The 22707-nt window shown below is 51.5% G+C and overlaps 1 protein-coding gene across 1 annotated transcript in view; it reads right to left on the bottom strand.

Annotated features, from left to right (window-relative positions):
- Positions 1–1170: 1170 nt before the first annotated feature.
- TRIM62 (tripartite motif containing 62) overlaps positions 1171–22707 on the bottom strand; it is a 30372-nt gene continuing 8835 nt past the window's right edge. Inside the window, exons 2-5 of the mRNA XM_064281667.1 lie at positions 17184–17279; positions 11125–11381; positions 10205–10320; positions 1171–4242 (exon numbers count right to left, since the gene is read on the bottom strand). Of these exons, the coding sequence (XP_064137737.1) occupies positions 3692–4242; positions 10205–10320; positions 11125–11381; positions 17184–17279 (1020 nt within the window). The 3' untranslated portion in view covers positions 1171–3691. The remainder of the gene's footprint in view (positions 4243–10204; positions 10321–11124; positions 11382–17183; positions 17280–22707) is intronic.

Consider the following 22707-nt stretch of genomic DNA (forward strand, 5'->3'; position numbering starts at 1 on the left):
GGCAATCAGAGATCCCTCCTGCCCCATCTTCCTAGAGCCTCAAACAAGTCAATGCCTGGGGTTGTTCCTCTCTTTTCTCCCCACCTCCACCTTTTTTTTCCAGGCCATAGAGGAAGACCCACGTGGTGCCGGAGAGAGCACCAAGTCTAACCTCCCTCACTCTGCAGATGAAGAAACTGAGGAATGGACCTTCAGGGTACGAGGTGAGTCAGGGGAGAGCCAAGATAGGCTCAGGACCGCTGCTTTCATGGATGCTGCCCCGCACTACAGGGACACTGATGGCTCTTCCGTTTACAGTGTGCACAGCCTGTGTATCCACATGCTGGGCCTTGCCTGGGTCTGGCCAGGCTGCCACCCCATCGGTCACAGGTGGGATGGACCTCATTCCACATAGCAGACCGAGGGGCCCTCCTGGCCTGTTGTTGTTAGCTGCTGTGGAGTCAGCCCCGAACTCCTGGTGACCCCGTGCACAATGGAATAAAAACGTTGCCCGGTCCTGAACTACCCCCATGATCAGTTGCGAATTGGACCCTTGTGATCCACAGAGTTTTCATTGGCTGATTGTTGGAAGTAGATAACCAGGTCTTTCTTCCTAATCTGTCTTAATCTGGAAGCTCTGCATGTTCAACATCATAGCAACATGCAAGCCTTCACTGACAGATTGGTGGTGCATCGGTTGGGAATCAAACCCAAGTCTCCGGCATGGAAGGTGAGAATTCTATCACTGAACCACCACAGCACCCTCTCGTTGGCTGCCATTGAGTAGGCCCTCAACTCATGGCGACCCCTGCACAGCGGACCCTCAACTCATGGCGACCCCTGCACAGCGGACCCTCAACTCATGGCGACCCCTGCACAGCGGACCCTCAACTCATGGCGACCCCTGCACAGCGGACCCTCAACTCATGGCGACCCCTGCACAGCGGACCCTCAACTCATGGCGACCCCTGCACAGCGGACCCTCAACTCATGGCGACCCCTGCACAGCGGACCCTCAACTCATGGCGACCCCTGCACAGCGGACCCTCAACTCATGGCGACCCCTGCACAGCGGACCCTCAACTCATGGCGACCCCTGCACAGCGGACCCTCAACTCATGGCGACCCCTGCACAGTGGACCCTCAACTCATGGCGACCGCTACACAGTGGACCCAAGTGCTGCTTGGTCCTGTGCCACTCCCGTGATCAGTTGTAGATAACCATTGTGATAGGTCTCCTGGCCTAGATGGCCCTATACCCCTCACAGGGCACAAGATAAACTTCTTAGGGTCAGAGCCAGCCCAGAGGTTCAGAAAACACACACAGCTCCAGGCATGATTCGGGGAGGTAGCTGGAGGGAGAGGGAGGGCCTGTCTAAGCGCAGTGCACTTTACAGATTACCAACAAATCATAGGTTGGTGTTATTATCCCCATTTTCCAGATGTGAAAACTGATACCTAGAAAGGGCAAGTCTTTTTTTTCTAAACCCACATAGTGGTGAAGCCTGGATTTGAGCCCAGGTCTTTGTGGCTCCAGAGCCCAGGTTCTTGCAACTGGCCTGCTCCAGAGACTATCACCACCTTCCCCCAGGCAAAAAACTGATAGTCTTCCCTGGCTGGTAAATTTCAGACAGGGTTGTGATGTGAGTGGTGCCTCAGAACTCAGTTCTAATCCAAGCTCCATCGCTTACCAGTGTGGGATCCAGAACTGTAGACAAGTCATGTCCTCTCTCTGAACCTTGTTTCTCCTTCTCTGTAAAATGGGCACAATACCATCTACCTGGGTTACTTTGTGAATTAGCCATGCTCATGTATGTACGCTGCCCCGGACAAAGTAGGCACACCTTTGTGTCTGTCAAAATGAACGGAACTGACCACTGACATTCTATAACTTTAATTTAATAAAAATTCATTATAACTCACAAAATGGGTAACATTTTAAATAAAAATACTGTTGGGAGTGACCCAGAGATCTGGTAGCTAAAGTGGTGGGGTGAGGATTCTTCCTGCCCAGGGGAGGCCCCAGTGGACAGCAGTTGTGAGGTGGGGGCTCCCCAGGAACAGTTATTCCCTTGGAGTTGATCTGGCCAGAGACCCCAAGTGCAGAATCTAGACTCCAGGACTAGAAAGAAAGGCCAAGGCTGAGGAGACATTTTGGCTTGGTTCTGCAGGCTCATTCCTCAGTGCCTGTCCGTGGGCAAGAGCCATAGAACAGGACACCTTGAGGCTCTGTTGCCTCAAAACCAAAGACTAGAGGTGAACTCCAGTCTTTCCTGGGTTCTTCATGGTTGGATACTGCAGCAAAAACCAAGGATGAGCTTGCTCAACATCCATTCTAACCTTCTTTAGCTTGCCTTTTATACTGCTGAGACTGGAAAGATAAAAGCTACATTTCCCAGACTCCCTTGCAGCTAAGGTTCTGAATCTGACTTAGGTTTCCCTAAACAGAATCCCTGCAGAGATTTGGATTTGAGAACTGAGTTCAGTGGGAGAGAGGCAGGTCTCAGAACATCCATTTGCTGGTGTGAATGGTGGCAGAGGAGGCACAGTTCTGCAGACAGTGGCTTCCTGATTCCGTGGCTTCCTGCAGACCAGGGCAACTTTCCTGGTCACAATAGAGACATGAGGAATCTGGGGGCTGGGAGTCGTTGCTGGAAATTCACCAATGAGCCTGCTCCTCCAGCCCTTCCAATGATCTTTCAAGTCTCCAGGGACCTGGTAATAAATCCTTTGTCTGTTTAAACTAGCTAAAGGGGCTCCTGTTGTCTTCAACAGAATTTTAGCTGAAACATATATCAAGTCTGAGGAGGGATCCCAGCTAACAGCCCCTCCCACTGATCAGGTCTTGACTAAAACAACTGCTCCCAACAGCCTCCCCACACCCTAGCCTTGTCACGGAGGCCTGGCTGGTGAGGGCTGGCTGGACCCTTGTCGAGAGGGACTTTGATCATCCAGTGATGCTTGTTCTGCAAGTGCCCTTGGGCAAATGAGCTGTGCGTCAGCCTCAGGGTGTGCTATCAACCTGTCCTTTGGCCTGTGGGCAGGAAGGTGGTGGCGCAGTGACTGTCACATGTGTGCCCAACCACTGGGTGCCTTCTGCAGGTTAGCACCCTCTCATAGCATCATCTCTGACCTGCAGGTCGGCGGGAAAAGTAGGAACCATGTAGCTCATGGTATGGGGATGACAGGGGAGGGTGGTTCTCAGAAAGCCCTAGAACCAGCTACTCTGGGCTGGGGTCAAGGGTAAAATGGCCCATCACCAGCTTGGCGAGGTCCATCGCCAGCAAGTCTTAGGCCACAGAGCATATGAGGGTTCTGTGACTGTTTCGAGCTGCCATCTGCTGGCACCACCTTGACATATCCTGAGTCCAGGGCACCTGGGCAGGAGGGAGACATAGGGAGAGCTCCCTGCCCCTGAGACAACGGGGATGAGGGTTGGGCATCGGTTGACCAGAGAAGGAGGATGTCACATCCTTGGATAATGCTGCCTCCCCGTCAAGGTCACAGTTACAGAACATGAGTGCTGGAAGAGAGCTTAGGAATCATGGAGTGTAACCTCCACTTTCCAGACAGGCAAATGGAGACTGAAGGGTAAACTGGCCTGAGGTCTCAGCATGGCCAAACCAGGCTGGACTCCAGGCCTTCTGTCTCCTGGGCAGGGCTCTTACTGGTGGCTGTGGCCCTGGGAGGCTGTGGCCTTACTCGGTCCATGCTAGATGCGGATGGTGTTGATCCGCAGTGGCTGCACGTTCTTGCCATTGGCATGGCTCTGGCCGGGGCTGAAGTAGGAGCAGAGCTTGCCTGGAAACTTCTCGCGGAAGGTGTAGAGCCAGGACATGTCATCAGCATTGTAGAAGATGAGGAGGCCTTGGTCGTAGTCCAGGAAGACGCCCACCTTGTCGAGCTTGTCGCGGACATTGAGCCTCGTCCAGGGCTCTGTGCAGGCACTATACTGGTTGCCGTCGTGCATGACGATGCAGTAGAAGCCACGGCTAGGCTGGATCTGGATGCTGCCCTTGCGGCTTGCAGCCTCGTGGGCCAGCCCAATCACCCACTGGGTCTTCTCTGCCACCACCACCTCCCAGTAGTGGACGCCGCTGCTGAAGGCCTCGGAGCCCAGCACCGACACCTCAACGTCGAAGCGCTTTGGCGAGTCCTGTAGTGGCTGTGGGTGCAGGTTGCCATAGGCCACGATGGTACAGTCATCAGACAGGATCAGGCGCTGGTGGGCGGTGCCTGGGTCCAGGGTCAGGGCGGCTGGCACTGTGGGGAAGGAAGAGATGATGAGTGGAGAGAAGGCTGTGGACCCACTATGTGGTGCCTTTCTGAAGGCAGGGTTCTGGTCCTCAGGAGGCCACTGACTTGCTGTTTGACCCTGAACACAACCCTGCCCTCCAGGTGGAAGAGTGATGGCTGAAGTCCTTCCAGATGTAAACCTGGCTCCAGGGAGCAGGGGCGATGGCTCCTTGTTCACAGCCCTGTCTTCTAGCCGATCTCTCACTCTCCACCTTCCTCTCGGGTCCAGTGCCTTTGCTCAGGCTATTCCCTCCCATCTCCTCTCTGCTTGTTGTAATTACCCCATGAAGCTCACTTCAAATGGTCCATCCTCTGAGTCCACCCTCAGATCCAGCTCTCTCTTTGAAACTCCTTAACTTTGCTTTTGCTCCTCTCCTGATATGGGGTATAGCCTTCCGTGTCCCCTCATTTGCACCAGAAGGGCAAACCACAAAAAACCAAACCCGTTGCCATCAAATTATAGTGACCCTATAGGACAGAGCAGAACTGCCCCATAAGGTTTCCAAGGAGTAGCTGATGGATTTGAACTGCTGACCTTTTTTGGTCAGTAGCCATAGCTCTTAACTACCGTGATACCGGAAGGGCAGGAACCATGTATTGTCCAGCTGGGTCCTCCCTCATGTGTCCAGTGCCTAGCAGAGTACCTGCCATGGGACAGGTTACTGGAAAGTCTTGCCAAATTAAATTGACCCTGTTTGTTTTGCTCTTTGGGAAGATACAGGCTGAGCCACCTGGCTCTGGGCTGGCCACGCAGGCTTAGCAGGTCTGGCTCCCAAAGTCTCACGAGCCGTTGTCACTGCCTCTGTTTATTCTTTCCCCTCTGAGGGAGCTGATGACCAGCCAGAAGGAGAAGGGGGAACCTGGGATTGGCTCTCGTTAGCCTGGCTGACCATTTCCAGGCACCAGAGCAAGACAAGGGGAGGAAAAGTGGGGGGAAGGAATCCTGCCACCAGTTCCCTCTGAAACGCGCTCTCTGGTTCTCCCTTACCTGGTAGAGCAAAGCCATGGTTACATGTACCTGGAGAATTACCCCGTACTTCAATCACCCCTGTTGGCTGCATACATACATGGAAACAAGATGCTTCAATGATGGCGACTGTCTCCAACAGGGAAAAACAACCAGTCTCTGAACTGTGCCCCTGTTCATACACCCCTTAGCAAACTGAGTCAATTTAGTTTTGCATTTTACCTCCTCTTTCCTGTTCTTAGAACTTGGAGGGCTGTGCAGAAACAATTAGCTCTATGAATAGAGGGGTCAACGAAACACAATTCTCTGTCCAGGGACATAGAGGAGGGGGAACCATGAGAAGAAAGGCACTAGGCTAATGGAGGAACGTCTCGCCCTATAGTCTGACTGATTACAGGACAGCCTGTCGGAGTCAGAAATCTCCTGCCCCTTGGAATATGGAGAACTCCCACAGTGGGGTGGGAGGTAGGGTGTTGATGGAATATGAGAGGTGTGCGTGAGGAAGACTGAAGCACGTAATTAGATACAGACAGGACCACCCTTATGCGGCTACGGTGGGAGGTGGGTTATACTCGGGTGTCTATATCAGAGGCTCCTGATGAAGAGGGGCAGAGCAGGCCCATGGCCAAGATGTCCAGGATGATTTGAAGAGACCAGAAACAGGTGAAATTATGGCTCAGGGCAGAGGATCAGGGGAGACTAGCAAGCAGGAACTCTGGAGCCGCCTCAGAATCTTAAGCCTATGTAGGGCCACACAGGACACTTCTAGATGCCACCGACAAGTGAGGAGGGTGCTCTAGGAGGCAGCTAAGTGGGTTCTCAGGGGCTCAGTGATTGAGCTGGCTGAAAATGAGCCTGCAGGAGGAAGGACACCCTGAGGGCACTGAGCGCCAGCTCTTGGGGAGTTAAATGACACTGTCAGAAGCCTGGGGGACTGGATGAGGGCAGGGCCCTACCCCTCATTGGGCAGTTCTAGGAGCCTTGGTGAGGCAGTGATTAAGTACTTGGCTACCAACCAAAAGGTCAGGGGTTTGAACCCAGCAGCAGCTCTGTGGGAGAAAGATGTGGCACTCTGCTTCCTTAAAGATTTACAGCCTTAGAAACCCTATGGGGCAGTTCTACTGTCTTATAGGGTCGCTGTGAGTTGGAATTGACTTCAAGGCAATGCGTTTGGGTTTTTTTTTTTAGGGGCGGGACCTGCTGTAACTGGGCTGTGCTGGCATTGTGGGCAGGACTAGGGGCAGGGCCTGATTTCCAGTGAAAAAGGCCCCACCTCCCATGGGGCAGGGCCTGGCACTCTCATTAGATGGGGGCATGGCCTGGCTCTCAGAAGGCTTTTACACCCCAGGGGTGAGGCTGGGGCAGGGCCTGACACCCTGGCTGCGGGCCACCTCACCACAGACAGAGGGTCCTGTCTTCCCGCCCTTCTCCAGCCTTTCAGAGACAGGGTTGGCAGGAGTAAAAGCCTTCAGACCAGCGGGACACAGAAGAGGGGATGGCAGCGCCCTTCCCGCTCTGAGAAGCCAGTGTCTGTGCAGGGGCACACCCAGCCTCTGACCTCAGGGAAGGTGACACACAACATCAAAAGGCATTCAGGAAGGAGCAGACACTGCTGAGGCCTCAGGAAATGTCTTCCAGTAGCAGAGAACTCCCTCCTGGTTCATAGCCCCAGATGCCATCGCCATTACCATTACCAAGGGAGTGGCTTGTGCTTCTTTGTCCTCAAAGACTCAGCTTCAAGCCTGCAGAGGCCTGACAGGACAGGAAATGCTGTCAGCTCTTTCCGCTGACTAGGCCTTTAAGGAATTTGGTCCCTCAGGCCTTCCGCCCACTCAGGCCCTCAGCAGCACAGTTTGGGCATTCCCAAGCCACCTTCATACCCACTGAATTACTCATGTGAGCATCATAGTAGCCCCAGAGGCACAAATTATTGTACCAATTTTTCAGAAGAGGAAACTGAGGCTCGAAGAAGCCTTCCTCTGAATTAAGTGGCTTGCTCAAGGAGCTACTGGGGTGCAAACAGTTGGAGCCTGGGCTGGGGTCTCATCACACCATGTTCTTTCCATTATGTGCCCCCAGAAAGCCTATTTAGCAAGACCCAGGAACCATCCGATGCATCAAGATAATAATAACAGGTATCAAGCACTTACTAAGTTCCAGGATTAATATTTACAAATAAATGATTTTATTTAATTCTCACACCTATGGTGGGAGACAAATGCAACTATCTCTGTTTTACAGATGAGGAAGCTGAGGCTTAGAGAGGTGAGTGATTTGCCGTGGGTCACTCAGCTAGGCAGTAAACACACTAGGACTCATAATGACTGGATTCAGGTAAGCAGGGGGAGAGGAGAAGGCAGCCCAGGAGTGGGAGGTGGCAGGAGCAAGGGGAGCAGTGTCTGGTGTCCTTGGGACAATGGGCTGCCTGGCTTGGTTGGGGAGGAAGTCTGTGCCTGAGAGCTGGGGTGATCAGGCTGGATAGGTAGAGAAGTTTCCCATGTCAGTCTGAGGGGGAGGGTGGGGCAGGGGAGTGGCAGGGGAGTGGCAGGTGCTAGACAGGGTTCTCAGGTGACCCAGTAGGAAGCCTGAGTTGGAGGGGGGACCAGGAGACTGCTAGAATCTATGGGCTAGGACCCTGGGGACACCTTCCCCTCCCATCTGAACATAAAGGCCCTTGGTGCTGGCAGAGGAGCCAGAGTGGCTTCACAGGCCCCACAGCCAAAGGAAGGGGCCCAGCCCAGCAGGCTGCTATTCTCTGAACTCCCCAGGGGCTGCTGTCCTCGGCAGGATGTTCAGGGCACACACTACTGCTCCCTTAACCTCTCTCCTGAAGGCAGCTTTCTCTGGGGCAGTGGTTCTCAACTAGGCACTTCTGCCTCCAGAGGACATTTGTCAGTATCTGGAGACATTTTTCACTGTCATCTCCCTGGAAAGGTGAAGTAATCAGAATAGATTTCCCACCAGCTCCCAGCCCAGCACTGTCCCATCTGCTTAGATGCCCACTGATTCTGCCTCCCTGGGACTGGAAGATGAAGTGTCTGGACTCCTAGCAGACCTTGTCCTTCCAGCGGTGCAGCAGATCCCACCCTGGGGCAGCAGTCAAGGCCGTCAGAGTAGCAACTCTCTCCTTTATCCTCTGTTCTGCCCTCTCTACAGAGTTTTTCCCATCAGCCCACAAATGGGCTGTTATTTATTCAATTTTAAAAAACAGCTGTGGCCATATTTTTTCTCTCTTGCCCTTAAAAGCATTGTCTGCACCTGGTGTCTCCACTTCCTCTCCTCCCATTCTCTCTTGGATGGGCTCCCATCAGGCTCTTCACCCCTATCACTCCACCAAAACAGCTGTTCCTTTTTCAAGGTCACCAAGGACCTCGTGTTGCTAAACCTGGAGAATGGTTAGTTCTTGGTTCTCCTGCACTTGGCTTAGCAGCCTTTGACATCACTGACCACTCCTGGAAGGACTTTCTCTGATTGGGTTCCAGGACATGCCCAGGTTTCCCTCCTACCTTTCTGGCTGCTCCTTCTCATCTTCTTGGCTGGGTCTTCCTCCCCTCCCTGACTTCTAGAAATGACCTGAGGCTCCAGATGCTAGCGTGACCCTCTTTTCTCTCTACTCTCACTCCCTTTTGGGTCTCACTCCCTAGATGATCTCATCCAGGCTCATTGCTAACGATGTCGTACTCCAGGTTTGTCATTCGAACTATCTTCTCAACATGAGCGCTTAGAAATTTAATAGTCATCACAAACCTCACAGGTTTAAAACTGAACTCTTGACCTCACCTCTAAAACCTGCTCCTCCCTTGCCTTTCCCATCCTGGTTAATGGTAACTCCATCCTTCCAGGCGTCTAGACTAAAAACCTTGTACTGTAGTCATCTTTGTCTTCTGTCTTTCTCTTACATCTGAGATCCTGTCCATTAACAAATCCTAATTGGCTCTACCTTCAAAATATATGCTAAATCCAGACACTTCTCACCACCTCCACTGCTACCACCCTTGTCCCCGGCCACCATCATCTCTCATCTGGATTGTAGCAGTAATTTCCTAACTGGTTTCCCAGCCTCCACCCTTGTCCTCCTTCATTCTATTCTCCACCCAGCAGCCAGAGGGATCCTTCAAAACCTTAAGTCAGCTCATGTCATGCCACAGCCCTCAGCCTTCCAGTTGCTCCTATCTTGCTCGGCGTAAAAGTCAAGGTTCTCACACTGGCCTACAGGCTCTCATGGCCTCCCTCTCTGAATTATTATTATTATTGAGGGTGGGAGGCCTACCCTCCCTCTCTCCTTCACTCACTCTACTCCTGCTGCACTGGTCTTCTTACTGTTCTTTGAACAGGTCAGACACACTCCTGCCTCAGGGCCCTTCCACGTGGCTTTGCCCCTGCCAGAAACAATCTTCCTTCAGATACCCACATGGCTCACTCTCCTTCCTTCAGTCTCAATGAGGTCTTCTAACTGGACCCTCTATCTGTCTTTATCCTACCTCAACATTCCCTAACCTCCCTCCTTAGCCTTTATCATAATCTAATAAACTATTTACACCTCTCTTATGCCCTAGGATGTAAGATCCATGAGGGCAGAGATTTTTGCCTGTTTTGCTCACTGCCATCTCTCCATCAGTTAGAACAGTGCCTGGCATAAGGCAGGTGGTTGATATATACTGTATGTATAGGATGAATAAATGAACTGGCCAGGGCCTCAGTCTCTTCATTGGGAGAATGGGCATACTAATGGAGCTGACCCCATGAGGTTTTTATGAGGGTTCATTGAGCTGAGTGATTGTGCAGGTGCCCAGCACAGGTCCTGGAACACAGTAGGTACTCAGCAAGGGGCTGTTCTCACCCCTCTGCCTTGCCCCTGTGCTGTGGGCTGAGACAGGCTGGGACAGGCCCCACCTGGCTCCAACCCATGGCAATCCTCGCCTCTCCCTGGGCCCTCTCAGAGAGTAGCAGGCAGGGTCTTACCTGGGTGGATGTCTTGGAACAGGGACTTCCAGATGGTGTACTGCAGGGGACCCGTGTACTTGGAGGTTGGAAAGTCTTCGTATGTTAGGTTGGTCTCGTGGATCTTCCCCTTGAGCCTAGGAGGAAAGCAGGAGAGCAGGCTGCATTTGGGGGTGGATTCCTGTCTCCATACTTATTGCTGAATGTGTTAACCATTTGCACCACACAGGGGACTGGAAGGGCTATAACAATACAAAGCCTTTATATAATAATAAAAATATTATTACTTATTAGATATAATATAAATATTATTATAAATAAATAACATATAGCATAAGTAATACACTTAATATAAAAATAGTTGCATAATGTAAATAGCATAGTATATTTACACCTTCTCCTCACTTACCGACTATCTCCTTACCCAACATTTCGCATTTACGACCATAGTTAAAAATCTACTATCCGAATATTTTGTGAATTAATGACAAATGTGTGAGGCAACAGTAACACTGGCTGTGACAGTTAAGGTTATGTGTCAGCTTGGCTGGGCCATGATTCTCAAGTGGCTTGGCAGTTATGTAATAATGTCACTTGGCAGTTATGTAATAATCCAGTCACCTCCATTTTGTGATCTGATGTGGTCCTCCTCCATTTTTGCATAACAACGATTTTGCATAATGTCCTGGTCTTTGGAACCTAACCATGTCGATAAGTGAGGAGAGGGAGTATAAACAATATGATTATAAATATATGTAATATATAAATATATAAATCCTTTAGCTCAGGCTCTGGCACACAGCAGGTGCCCCATAAATATTTGACGACGGTTTGAATGAATGAAGCCTCTGCTAACCGCGCATCTGCCTCCACTCCCACCACCCTGCATGGCTGGGGGAGGGGATGCCTGCTGGGGAAGGCCCTGGCGGGTGGGCACTTACCGCTCAGACACGGAGGCCACCCCGGCTAGGAAGGCGTGCCGGTCGGTTTCAGCCAGCCGCTCCTGCAGGATCTGCGCGCCCTCCTGCACTTTGCGCAGCTGCTGGCTATAGCGCTGGACTTTCTGCTCTATGTCGGTCAGCGTGCGGGCCGTGTCTGCCTCCAGCTCCTCCAGCATGGCCTTCTGCCGCTCACGCAGCAGCCGGTGCAGCCGCTCGAAGGCCTCACCGATGGTGGTCCGCAGGCTCTTGGTGGAAGACTGTGGGGAACAGTCATCAGGGGTTAGGGCAGGGGGAGTGGGCGGGGGAAGCCCTGGCTGAGAGGAGGAAACCGAGACCCTGTCAGGAAAAGAGGAGAGAGCGGGAAAGGGCACATTTGGTGGAGGGGATGGGGCATGAAAAAACACGGCAATACGAAAGGACATGGCGTGGCCAGAGACAGCAAATAGTTCTATGTGGCCCATTAGGAAACTAAGAAGATGATCCAGGTGAAATAATGAAGCTTGAATTAGAGGTCTAGCAGAGAAAGGGAAACAGTTTGAAAGATACTTCAGGAGGGAGACTCTTGGTGATTGGCCAGCTGTAGGGGTGCGGGAGAGAAAGGTGTCAAGGATGATGCTGAGGTTTCTGGCTTGGGGTGGGAGGGATGGGGAAGCTGGGATGAGGAGTAGGGGACAGGGAGAAGATGCTGAGTTCAGTCTGGGGTACAATGAAGTCTTTGTTTTTAAAAAATCACCCATGGGGCTCAAGGAAAGACGACAGGGGGCTCACCACTGTCAGACAGCTTTATAAGCTACCGGGCCACCTTGGAGGACACTTGTGCCACCCCACTACCCCTGAGACCACCGCTGGCTAAGGAAGGAGAGCTGGAGGTTAGGGCCCTTTCTGGAGAAGGTAAACATGGACTTCTGTGGTTCTGTTTGCCCCTATGGCACTGCCAGGCCCAGGAGGGGACAGAGTGGCGATAGCCTGGAAAAGAATTTTGGCTCTGGGTCTCTAGCTGTGGCAACCTTAGATGCCTAAGATCTCTGAGCCTCAGTAATCTTCTCTGTAAAATGGGTAACAAAAGCTACATTTCAGGGTTATGGTGAAGATTAAACAAGGGAACATTTATAAAACACGTAGCACTTTTTGAGTTGCAGAGAAAGAGCTTGGTTATTAAAAAGGGATCCATTCTAACGGGCATATCCCAGAAGTCTTCACTAAGAGGTGGCTTCTAAGCTGGGGCCTGAAGGATGTGCAAGACCTCAGCTGGGGCTGGGAGAGCAGGTAGAGGAAACAGCACATGTAAAGGCTTAGAGTCAGGACGACAGCTGCAGCCGTGTGTGGGGCCTGCCTCTGCAATTTCACTTTGTGGGATTCTGGCCGGGAGTTCACAAAGTCAGAGACCCCGCTGTGTTCAGTGCCCAGTGCTCTGTGGGAGGCTTGACAAAGGCTCAATTAGGGCCTGTTCCCTCCCTGCCGCACTGCCGGCCTGCAGGAAGAAGTGTTGGCAGGAGGCCAGCCTCCTTGCGCATGCCCGCCCAGAGCGCCAGGCAGACAAAGAAGGGTGGAGAGGCTGGGATGCACAGCCAGACCGCTCTGGCCTCCCTGAGCCCCTCACCCAGGGGCCTGTGGCTCCTGTGGTGGGGGTGGCACATTGCTGGTGGTGAAATGGGGCCTGTCCTCCCACATTATCAGGAGCTTCCTGCCAAAGGCCCCTAAATCCCATGGTCTCCCCGTCTGGTTCTGCCTCATCGACTCTGCAGCAGTGTTTAGCCAACTGGCCACCCTCTACTAACAGGAAGTTCTGGTTCAGTTCCCACCTCTGTGGCTGCCTCTCTGTGCCTCCCATGTTCCTTTGGGCTTGCCCGGCACACCCCTCCCATTCTCCCCTCCATGCCTGCCCTTATCTTCTACACCCACTGCTTTAAGGTAAACACCAGAGTCCACCTTGATAGCCCTGCATGTCTCCTGAGCAGTACACTCATCTTCCCAACTGCCTCCTCAACACATCCCCCTGGGGTTCCATGGGGTCCCATGGGATGTAGGGCTGAGGAAGACATTCCCACCTATGAGGGACTCATTGACTAGCTGGGGAGGAAGAGGTTGGTGGAGAAAAACAATGGGGCTGGAAGAAGAAGAGAACACTGGGGAGAAGAAACAGACCATTAAAACAAAACAAAACAAAAAAACCCAAAAAACAACAAAACCCATTGCCGTCGAGTTGATTCCGACCCATAGCGACCCTCTAGGAAGAGTAGCACTGCTCCATAGGGTTTCCAAGGCTGTAATCTTTGCTTAAGCAGACTGCCATATGTTTCTCCCGTGCAGCAGCTGGCAGATTTAAACAGCCGAACTTTTGGTTAGCCATCAAGTGCTTAACCACTGCACCATCAGAATCACCAGACAGGTGGGGAAATGGAGGCTGTGATGTCTCCCCAACTTACTCGATTCAGAAGTCAACTCCATGTCTTTGCCAACAAACTCACCACCAGAGTATCCTTCTGGTGCAAACTAGGTCACAGCTGATGCTGTGTTTGGGAACCTTTCTTGGCTCCTTGATGACTAGTAAAATGCTGAATGCCTTAGCCTAGCATTCAAAGCCCTTCTCAATCTGACCCCAACTTACCTCCCTAGAGCCACTGCATTGTAATTCTATTTGCCTGGAATGATCCCCCAAACCCTTTATTCAACTCGCAAACTCCTACTCATCCTGCAAGACCCAGATCAAAAGCTACCTCCTTTTTGATTCCTACCCTAACTTTTTCAGGCAGTTGGATGCTCCCAGAGCATTTTGCAAACACTCTAATATGCTGTCCCACATTTTATGAGTGCCTCCTGGGTGGGAATGATGTCTTCTTAGACCTGCACCACTCATAGCCATTACAGGGCCTGGCACAAATCTGGCAGTCAGGAACTGCTTGAGGGGGGAAGGAGGGAAGGAGGAAAGGAAGGAAGGGTCTTGCTCAAGACTGCTTTGCAGAGATAGGTGCAGGCTCCATCCTCTTCCGAGGTTGGGGGCCCAGTGTCCTCAGGACAAGGAAGGATGGGTGTGGAAAGAGGGAGAGACAGGGAGAGGGCAACTCAGAAGTGCAACCTCAGAGTGACAGCCATCCCAGGAGCCCTAAGCATGTCCCAGTTGGGTCCTCCCAACCTATCTGGCTTGCTCGCCACGAAGCCATAGATCTTGCTGAGGGCATTCCAGGGGGACAGCCTAGCATGAGGCTGGAATATGACAGACTGGCTCTGACAGACCTGGATGGTATGCTTCCAATTTGTCACTTACTAGCTTTGGGGTCTCAGGCTTGTCCCTCAAACTCTCTGCCACCAGCAAAGTAGGGATAACATTTTCTACCCCCAAAGGTGATTTTTTTCCACTCATTTATTCAAACAACTATTTATTGTGTGCCAGGCACTGTGCTAGGTCCTGGGGAGTCCTGCCGTTGTGGGGGTGACATTCTGTGGGTTTCTGTGATACGTGGGAAATAGTTCCCAGTAGACTATTCCCACCTATGAGAAAGACTCAGTCAGTTGCTGTGTGCCATTTACTTTTGTTCTTTCTAGGGCAGAGCCACCTGCACCCCACCCCCGACCCTTCACTGCCATGGCTGGGAAAGCAGCCCTCAGCCCAGCTTGCCACATCCCTGGAAACAGGAGGAACTGGGGCCATTTCAGAAAAACACTCTGCTAAGAATGCATCACCCCACCAGGGCTGACCAAGGAAAACACAGGGTCTGAGGAGGGAGATCAGACGGGCCCCAAGGCTGGGCCACTGGAGGGGCAGGCGCCGCAGGAAAGCCAAGTCAGGCACCAGGTGAAATATGACCTCCAAAGCATCCATAGGCATTTCTTGTATAAACACCCCTGTCCAGACAGGAAGCGGGGCTGGGGGAGCTGGAGGGGGAGGTGGCCCCACAGGACCCCCCAGAGGCAGACAGATGGACAGGAAAGCGGGGGAGGAAGAGGTCAGTGGAGAAAAAACAATGGGGGGCGGGGGAGATGGGGAGAAGAGAATGCTGAGAAGAAACAGACCAAAATCTTTCCCTCTTATTCAGACACGGACTTCCATTTGCTTCTCATCACCTGAGAAGTGTGGAATCACCAGACAGATGGGGAAACTGAGGCTTTCAGAAGCAACTGAACCGGAGTCCTGGGACTGCTTCTCATCTGTTGCCCGACAAGGGTCCTGCCCAGAGGCACTCAGGAATGTTCTCTGAAGGAATATTTGTCCTGACCTTCCTGAGACCCTACAGCGGGTCAGTAGCCAAGTTGGGGCAAAGATTTGGGTCACTGATGGCCTCTCCGGGCCCCAGGGTGACCTCCAGAGGCCCAGAACATTCCTAAGGCTCTGTTCTGGCTGCTGCTGGCATCACACCTCTGCTAACAGAGTGGAGCCAGACTTAAATTGCCCTACAGCTTAGCAGCTGGGCCCTGGCTCCCAGTTCTTGTTCTAGAAAGACCAGGCAGAAATCAAAGCAAGTTAGTGAGATATCTGTGGGGGAAACTCAGAGGGGGCCCCTCAGAAGTGTGCTAGGATCCAAAACTTCCAAACTGAAAGGAGCTGAGGAGAGGCCCCATTGTACAGATGGGAAGACTGGGGGCCCAGAAAAATATGCCATTTACAAAGTCACATAATGAGTTTAGTGGCTGGATCAGAACTCACACCCTCCACTCAGGTCAAGGAAAAAAGCTTTTATTTTCGAACCACTGTAGTAGAGAGAAAAGGAGGCCTGGTGGTGTGGTAGTTAAGCACTCAGCTGCTAACCAAAAGGTTGGTGGTTTGAAACCATTAGCCACTCACAAGAGAAAGATGTGGTAGTCTGCTTCTGTAAAGATTCCAGCCTAGGAAACCCTATGCGGCAGTTCTACTCTATCCTATGGGGTCGCTATGAGTCGGAATTGACTTGATAGCAATGGTTTTGGTTTTGGGTTTTTGTAGTAGAGGCTGCAGGGTTTGGCCCTACTTTTCAGAGTCTATATCCCCAACTAGATCAATAAGCAACATCATGATAAACGGAGAAAACAACGAAGTTGTCAAGGATTTCATTTTATTTGGATCCACAATCAACGCCCATGGAAGCAACAGTCAAAAAGTCAAATGATGTATCGAGTTGGGCAAATCTGCTGCAAAAGACCTCTTTAAAGTGTTCAAAATCAAAGATGTCACTTTAAAGACCAAGGTATGCCTGACTCAAGCCATGATGTTTTCAATTGCCTCATATGCATGTGAAAGCTGGACAATGAATAAGGAAGATGGAAGAAGAATTGACACCTTTGAATTATGGTGGTGGAAAAGAATATTGAATATACCATGGCCTGCCAAAATAATAAACAAATCTGTCTCGGAAGTACAGCCAGAATGCTCCTTAGAGTCGAGGTTGGTGAGGCTTGTCTCACATACTTTGGACATGTTATCGGGGGCATCAGTCCCCAGAGAAGGACATCATGCTTGGTAAAGTAGCGGGTCAGCAAAAAAGAGGAAGACCCACAACGAAATGGATTGACACAGTGGCTGGTGCAGAACCACGCAGTGTTTTGTTCAGTTGTACACAGGGTGGCTATGAGTGGAAACCCATTCCACTGCACCTAACAACAACATATCCCTATGGCCTGAGGTAAAGAAGGGATATGGCACCCCCACAAGCCAGGAGAAGGGCCTGAGAGATGAACTTCGAAGTAACATGCCCAGGGTTGGCTCCTCAGGCAATGGGTATGTTTAATAAGGGGGTTGGAAAAAGAGACTGGGTACATACTCCCAGCCGTGCAGGGGTCAGGGGGCTTCCAGAGGGTCCCTAGTGCCAATGCCAACTTCCACCCAAAGTGGGAAGGGAGAAAGGACCCCCAGTCACCTTGGCCTTGGAGGTCCCCACCCTTAACCCAGGCACCAGCCCCAAATCCTTACCCTCTGTTGCCTGGGGCTGGGCCCCATTTACCTTCAGGGAAGCCACACCCTGGGCCGCTGACCCCACACGTCCCGCCCCTCCACGCCAGGTTTGGTCTGCGAAGCTCCGCTCCCACGCAGGCCCGAGGCCCCGCCCCCACCTCCGCGGGCCCGGCCCCCGCGCCCAGACCAGGCTCACCTTGGTCTCTGCCACCTGGCGCTTGAGCAGCTGCAGCGCCTCCGTGTGCTCCCGCTCGCTGTCCTGAAGGGCCTGAAGCTGTTCCTTCAGCTCTCTCTGCAACACACACAAGGCCGGGATGGGGACGAGGGCCAAACCTGGCCCAGGCCGCGAACTAGGGCATCGGCCTCCTAAACATGTCCAGAATTCGTCCCAATCTTTCCAGCTTTCACTTTAAGTTTTGCAACACCCTCCTCTCTGGCTGTCCTGGGAGCTCTGTCTCTCTCTCCCAGTCCACCTCTATACGCTGCCCGCCCTGATACGGCTGCGTGGATCCCTGCTTAGAATCCTGGTGGAAGCAAAGAACCACCGTTCATTGCTACTACTAACTGCCATTGTTCTCTCTCTAGGCACTGTTCTCAGCCCTCTGCTTGTATTAATTCATTCAGTCCTCTCAATAACCCTGAGGCACTATTATTAGCTCTATCTTCTGATGGAAGAACAGGTACAGAGAGGCCAAGAAACCTGTCCTAAAGCGAATGTAAGGGTGAAGCCAGAACTGGCGCCGAGGCAGTCTGGTTCTGGAGACCATGATCTTAACACCAGGTAACAAGTTTTCTACAATGATGACACCCATGGTGAACAACAACAACGAAAATCCATGATAAACAAAATATTAGAAATTTAAATAAGGACAGAATCAGTATTCCCGATTTTTCCTTTTGCCTCAGTTTCCAACATGGCTCAGTATGGATGGCACTGTCACTGATCTTGTCTTTATTTAAAAATTTGATATTTGGTTTATCTTGGATTTTTTTTTTTTTTTGCATTCATTTAGATTGAAAAAAAACAAGAACACATTAAATGTTATTCATCTGGATTACCAAGTTTTTTGGTGCCTGCGTAAATCCTACACCTGAAAGCGAGTGCCTCGCTCTCCTTGCCCTAGTTCCATCTGTCTCCATCACCTTCCCCTCCCGCACAGCACCCATTCACCCAAAGAGGCTTTTTTCCTGTTGCTCCATCATCTCGAGCTTGTGTTTCAGCTCTAAGACTCTGCACTTGCTGTTCCCCCTGCCTGGTGCACTCCGCTCTCCGATCTTCGGGTGATTCCTTTGTATCATTAATGTCTCAGTTCAGAAGCCACCTCCTCAAACAGGTCTTGCCTGAGGACTGTTTCACACTCTTCATAGCACCTGCCACTGTATGAAAGGACCTTGCTCACTTATTCGACTTCTTGTGTATTGCTCATCTTCCCCACTAGGATGTGAATTTTATGAGGGCAGGAATCTTGTCTGCCTTGTCCACTGCTCTATTCCCGGTGCCTAGAATAGTGCCCAGCACACAGTAAGTCCTCAGTAAATTTATTTGTCAAATGAAAGAATGCGATGTGGAGTTGGGCGCTCCCCAGCACAGGGTCCAGCCATCTGTGTGTATCAGGCATCTAGCCCATTGTAGCATGTTCTTCCTCCATCCCCATACTAGTCCATGAGTCCTCCAGGGTGAGCCCTTAATGTGCCCTCTCCATATTCCCCCACCCAGGAACAGCCTGGCACTGAGATGGGGTTCAAGGAAGTTTGCTTTTTAAATGGGTTTCCATGGAAATATTTAGCTCTGGCCAGGGCCTGGGTTCCCTAGTCAGCCTGGGCTGTGAGTGGTGCCAGGGAGGCTGACTTACCTGTTCACACTCTCACCCCCACACTGCCCACTCATTCATCTTGTAAGAGCAGGCAGGGCCCTCCAAAAACATCTAGTTCTTCTAGTTTTACATCATTCACTCAACACTCATTCATTTGACAAATATTTATTAAGCACCTATTATGGGGGCACTGGGGATACAGTAGTGAACAAGACAGACACAGTCCTTGCCCTCAGGGATCTTCTAGTCTAGTGGGGAAGACAGACCATAAACAAAGAAAATAATAAAAGAACCAGATAATCACCGATCATGGTGTGTGCTGTAGAGAAAATAAGGCAGTGTAAGGGGGGGTGGTGGTGGTCAGGGAAGGCTTATCTGAGGTGACAACACTGTTGCTAAAGGACAAGGACGAGCTGGCCATGAAAATAGGGGTAAGATAGAAAAATGGGAGCAGTTGTTTTGTGAGAACAGAAAGCTTGTGCAGACATAATGGCTGGAACTCTGGCAGCCATCTCAGAACATGAGGCAACCTTAAAGATGGAAGTCATGTGCTGAAGAGGGGCAAGAGGAGCAGAAAGAAGAAAGAGCCTGGATTCCTGATGCTTGTGGGGCAGCCACACCATCACTGAATTCAATGATGTGCTGGGAAGCCAGATCTCTGAGGAAAAAAAAAAAAAAAGCCCTCATTTGTTGCATTTGCCAATTTCCTTGGTGTAAATGCTTCCACAATGGCCAATTTTAAGCTACCAATGTGAGGTCATTGAACATGGAGTTGGCAAGAGATGCCCACAATCAGCTCTCAGGAGCCAGTGGGAGCTGGCTCCAACACATCACTATGTGGATTCTTTTCCTACAGACTTGTTTAACATGAGAAACATATCTCCGTCTAATTGCAGGTTCATAAGTCAGGTCTCTATGACAAACAGCTGAAAGTCTTCCATAATAGAGGGATTCACGTGCCTACTGGAGTTGACGACTCTGTTCACCTAAGAGTACAGAACAACTGCTCCCCAGGCCCTTCTTGCTGGCCAGCCTGGGGGCCTACCCAGCTTAGACAGAACCTGAGATGCAGCTGTTTGAGGAGGACAGCCAAGTGCTACCATCTCCCTCCCTTGGTGGTCTCCACGAGTCCATGTTAGGCCCAGGCGCCCAGGCAGCTCTTCAGCTATTTTGAGAACACTGCCCCGGAGGCCACGTTCCTCACGTTGCTCAGGACACCCAAGGGACTTGGACAAATTCCTCCTTGCCTTCGGGGCTGGAGAACAACAAGAGCTGGCCTGCCCTCTCTCCTGGAGCCCGGGAGCTACAAAACACTCATTCGCCCGTTCCACAAACGTGTGCTGAGACCTCTTGGGCCTCACATGGTACTGCGTCAGGGCCAGGGAGAGGGATGATGCCCCAGGCGGCATGCAGACGAGCTGTGGAGACAGACAAGGATGCAGACACTTACATCACAGTACATGCTGGAATAGTGGTTGTGAGCGGACGTCGAGTCAGCCCCTGACTCATGGCGACCCCATGCACAATGGAATGAAATGCCCCCGGCTTGCGCCATCTCCGCGATTGGTTGTGGATCAGAATGTTGTGATCCATAAGGTTTTCACTGGCTGATTTTCAGAAGTAGATTGCCAGGCCTTTCTTCCTAGTCTGCCTTAGTCTGGAAGCTTTGCTGAAACCTGTTCAGCCTCATAGCAACATGCAAGCCTATACTGACAGATGGGTGATGGCCATGCATGAGGTGCATGAGCTGGGAAGCGAACCCAGGTCTCCCACATGGAAGGTAAGAATTGTACCTCTGAACCACCACTGCCCCCATGGAATAGTGTTAAGGGACCAAACCTGCTCCTCCTCCTATGTTCCCCATCTCAATGACGGGCACTCCCCCACTGCAATCCAAGGCAGAACTCTGGGCATCTTCCTTGACACCACCCCCTGCCAGTCCAATCGACCATTAAGTTCTGCTCTGGAATCTGTCCTCTCCTCTCTACACCCACTACCCCTGGTTGGGTTTTCATCACTTCTTTTCTGGACTTTGGCCTCAGGCTCCTCCCTGCACCTGTAGTCTCCTCCAGTCCTCCGAAAGAACCACACAGCAGCTAGCGTGATCTTTCTAAAGGAAAGAGCTGCCCATGCACCCCTCTGCAGGATTTCTGTTGCCTGGGAAGAAGACTACTGTCTTAGCTTGGCATTCAAGGACCTTCAGAACTGGCCCTGACCTTCTTCTACAGCCTTATCTCTTGGCCAGACCTACTGTCTAATACGGTAGCCATTAGCCACCATGTGGCTATTAAAATTAAACAAAATAAAAAATTCACTTCCTCAGTTGCACTGGCCACATTTCAAGTACTCAAGAGCCACATGTAGCTAGTAACTAGTGGCTACTGTATAGGACAGCACAGATATAGAACATTTCCATTATCCTAGTAAGTTCTACCGGGCAGCACCTCTCTAGATGCACTAACCATCTTGCAGTGCTCTCCTCCAGGCTTTTGCACATGCTCAGCAACATGTTTTTTCTCTACTTGTTGAACTCTTACTCAACATTTAAGGCCCAGAACAAATGTCACCTCCATTAAGAATCCCTATCCCAAACTCCCTACACTGCCCTCAGACAACCAGTCCTCTGCATGTCCCGTACCCTACGCTTTCACCATCATTGCACACATTGCATCTTCACTGCAAGGTTACCTGTCAATCCCCCGACTAGATAGTGCTCTCATGAGGGTAGGGATGATGTCTGATAGATTTTCATACTCAGTACGTAGGGCAGGGCCAGGCATAGAGCAGCGTTGGTAAGGGTTTGCCGAATGAACCTGTCCAGGGAAGAAGCTGGGCTGTGGTCCGCCTGTGTGGTCACCTGTGGAAGGGTGGGAGGGGAGAGAGGGCCCCAAGCAGACCGCTCTCTCCAGGTGGGCTAAGTACAGACCCTTGAGAGAACATCTAGCTTAGGAAAACCAAACCCAGAATCCATATAGCAGGATGTAGGAGGCACCCTGAGCTCTGTCCCTACAAGGGACTCCTTCCAGGCCTGGGATCAGACAGACTTGGGTTAGGAGGCTGGCTCTGCTACCCACTAGCTGTGTGACCCTGGGCATGCCACCTAACCTTTCTGTGCCTCAGTCCCTCATCTGCAAAATGAGGGTAATAATACTTCCTGGGAGTATTTAGCCTCAGTGAGCACAGAGTCTGGCATACACTGGGTGCTCTGGAGATGGAGTGGTCACCATGTCCCAAATGAGGCTTCTCAGTTACCTCTCTATAGCCACACCCTTCACTGTGTCCAGGCTCCTCCCTGCCTCCTCAGATGACAGAGCAGGAAGGGACCCCAGGGATCATCTGGCCCAACCCCCTAGATTTTCAGAACAGGAAACGGAGGTCCAAGAAAAGGACTGGCTGGTCCACAGCCACACAGCTTGACAGAAGAGAACAAACTGGAAAACCTGCTCCCAGCAGAGAGAGGTCAGACAGAAGACGGGAACCTGCTGATCAACCTGAGTGATGGCCTAACCCCAAGGAAGGCCAAGGAGGCTTCGGACCAGAGGAGCCAGAGCTGGGCGTGGTTTGGCTTTGAGTTTCACAGGTGCCATATCACCCAATTTTCACAACAACTCCAAGAGGTTGGTGCCATCATTACCCCATCTCATAAAGGGGGAGACTGAGGCTCAGAGAGGCTATGCGGCTTGCCTAAGCTCACACAGCTAGTAAGAGGCAGAGGTAGGCTCTGAGTCCACTCTGCCTCCCAATCAATTCAATGCAGCAACTGTTTCTGAGCACTCAGGTTGAATGGTCATGTTTTGCACTGGCCACTAGGAGGGCTGAAGACACAGTCCTTATCCTGGGGGAGCTCACAGGTAGTGGGTAGACAGAAACGTGAGTAGGTAGAATATAAGGGGGAACAGGATAAAC

The sequence above is a fragment of the Loxodonta africana genome, chromosome 3 (genome assembly GCF_030014295.1).
Source record: "Loxodonta africana isolate mLoxAfr1 chromosome 3, mLoxAfr1.hap2, whole genome shotgun sequence".
Lineage (NCBI taxonomy): Eukaryota > Metazoa > Chordata > Mammalia > Proboscidea > Elephantidae > Loxodonta > Loxodonta africana.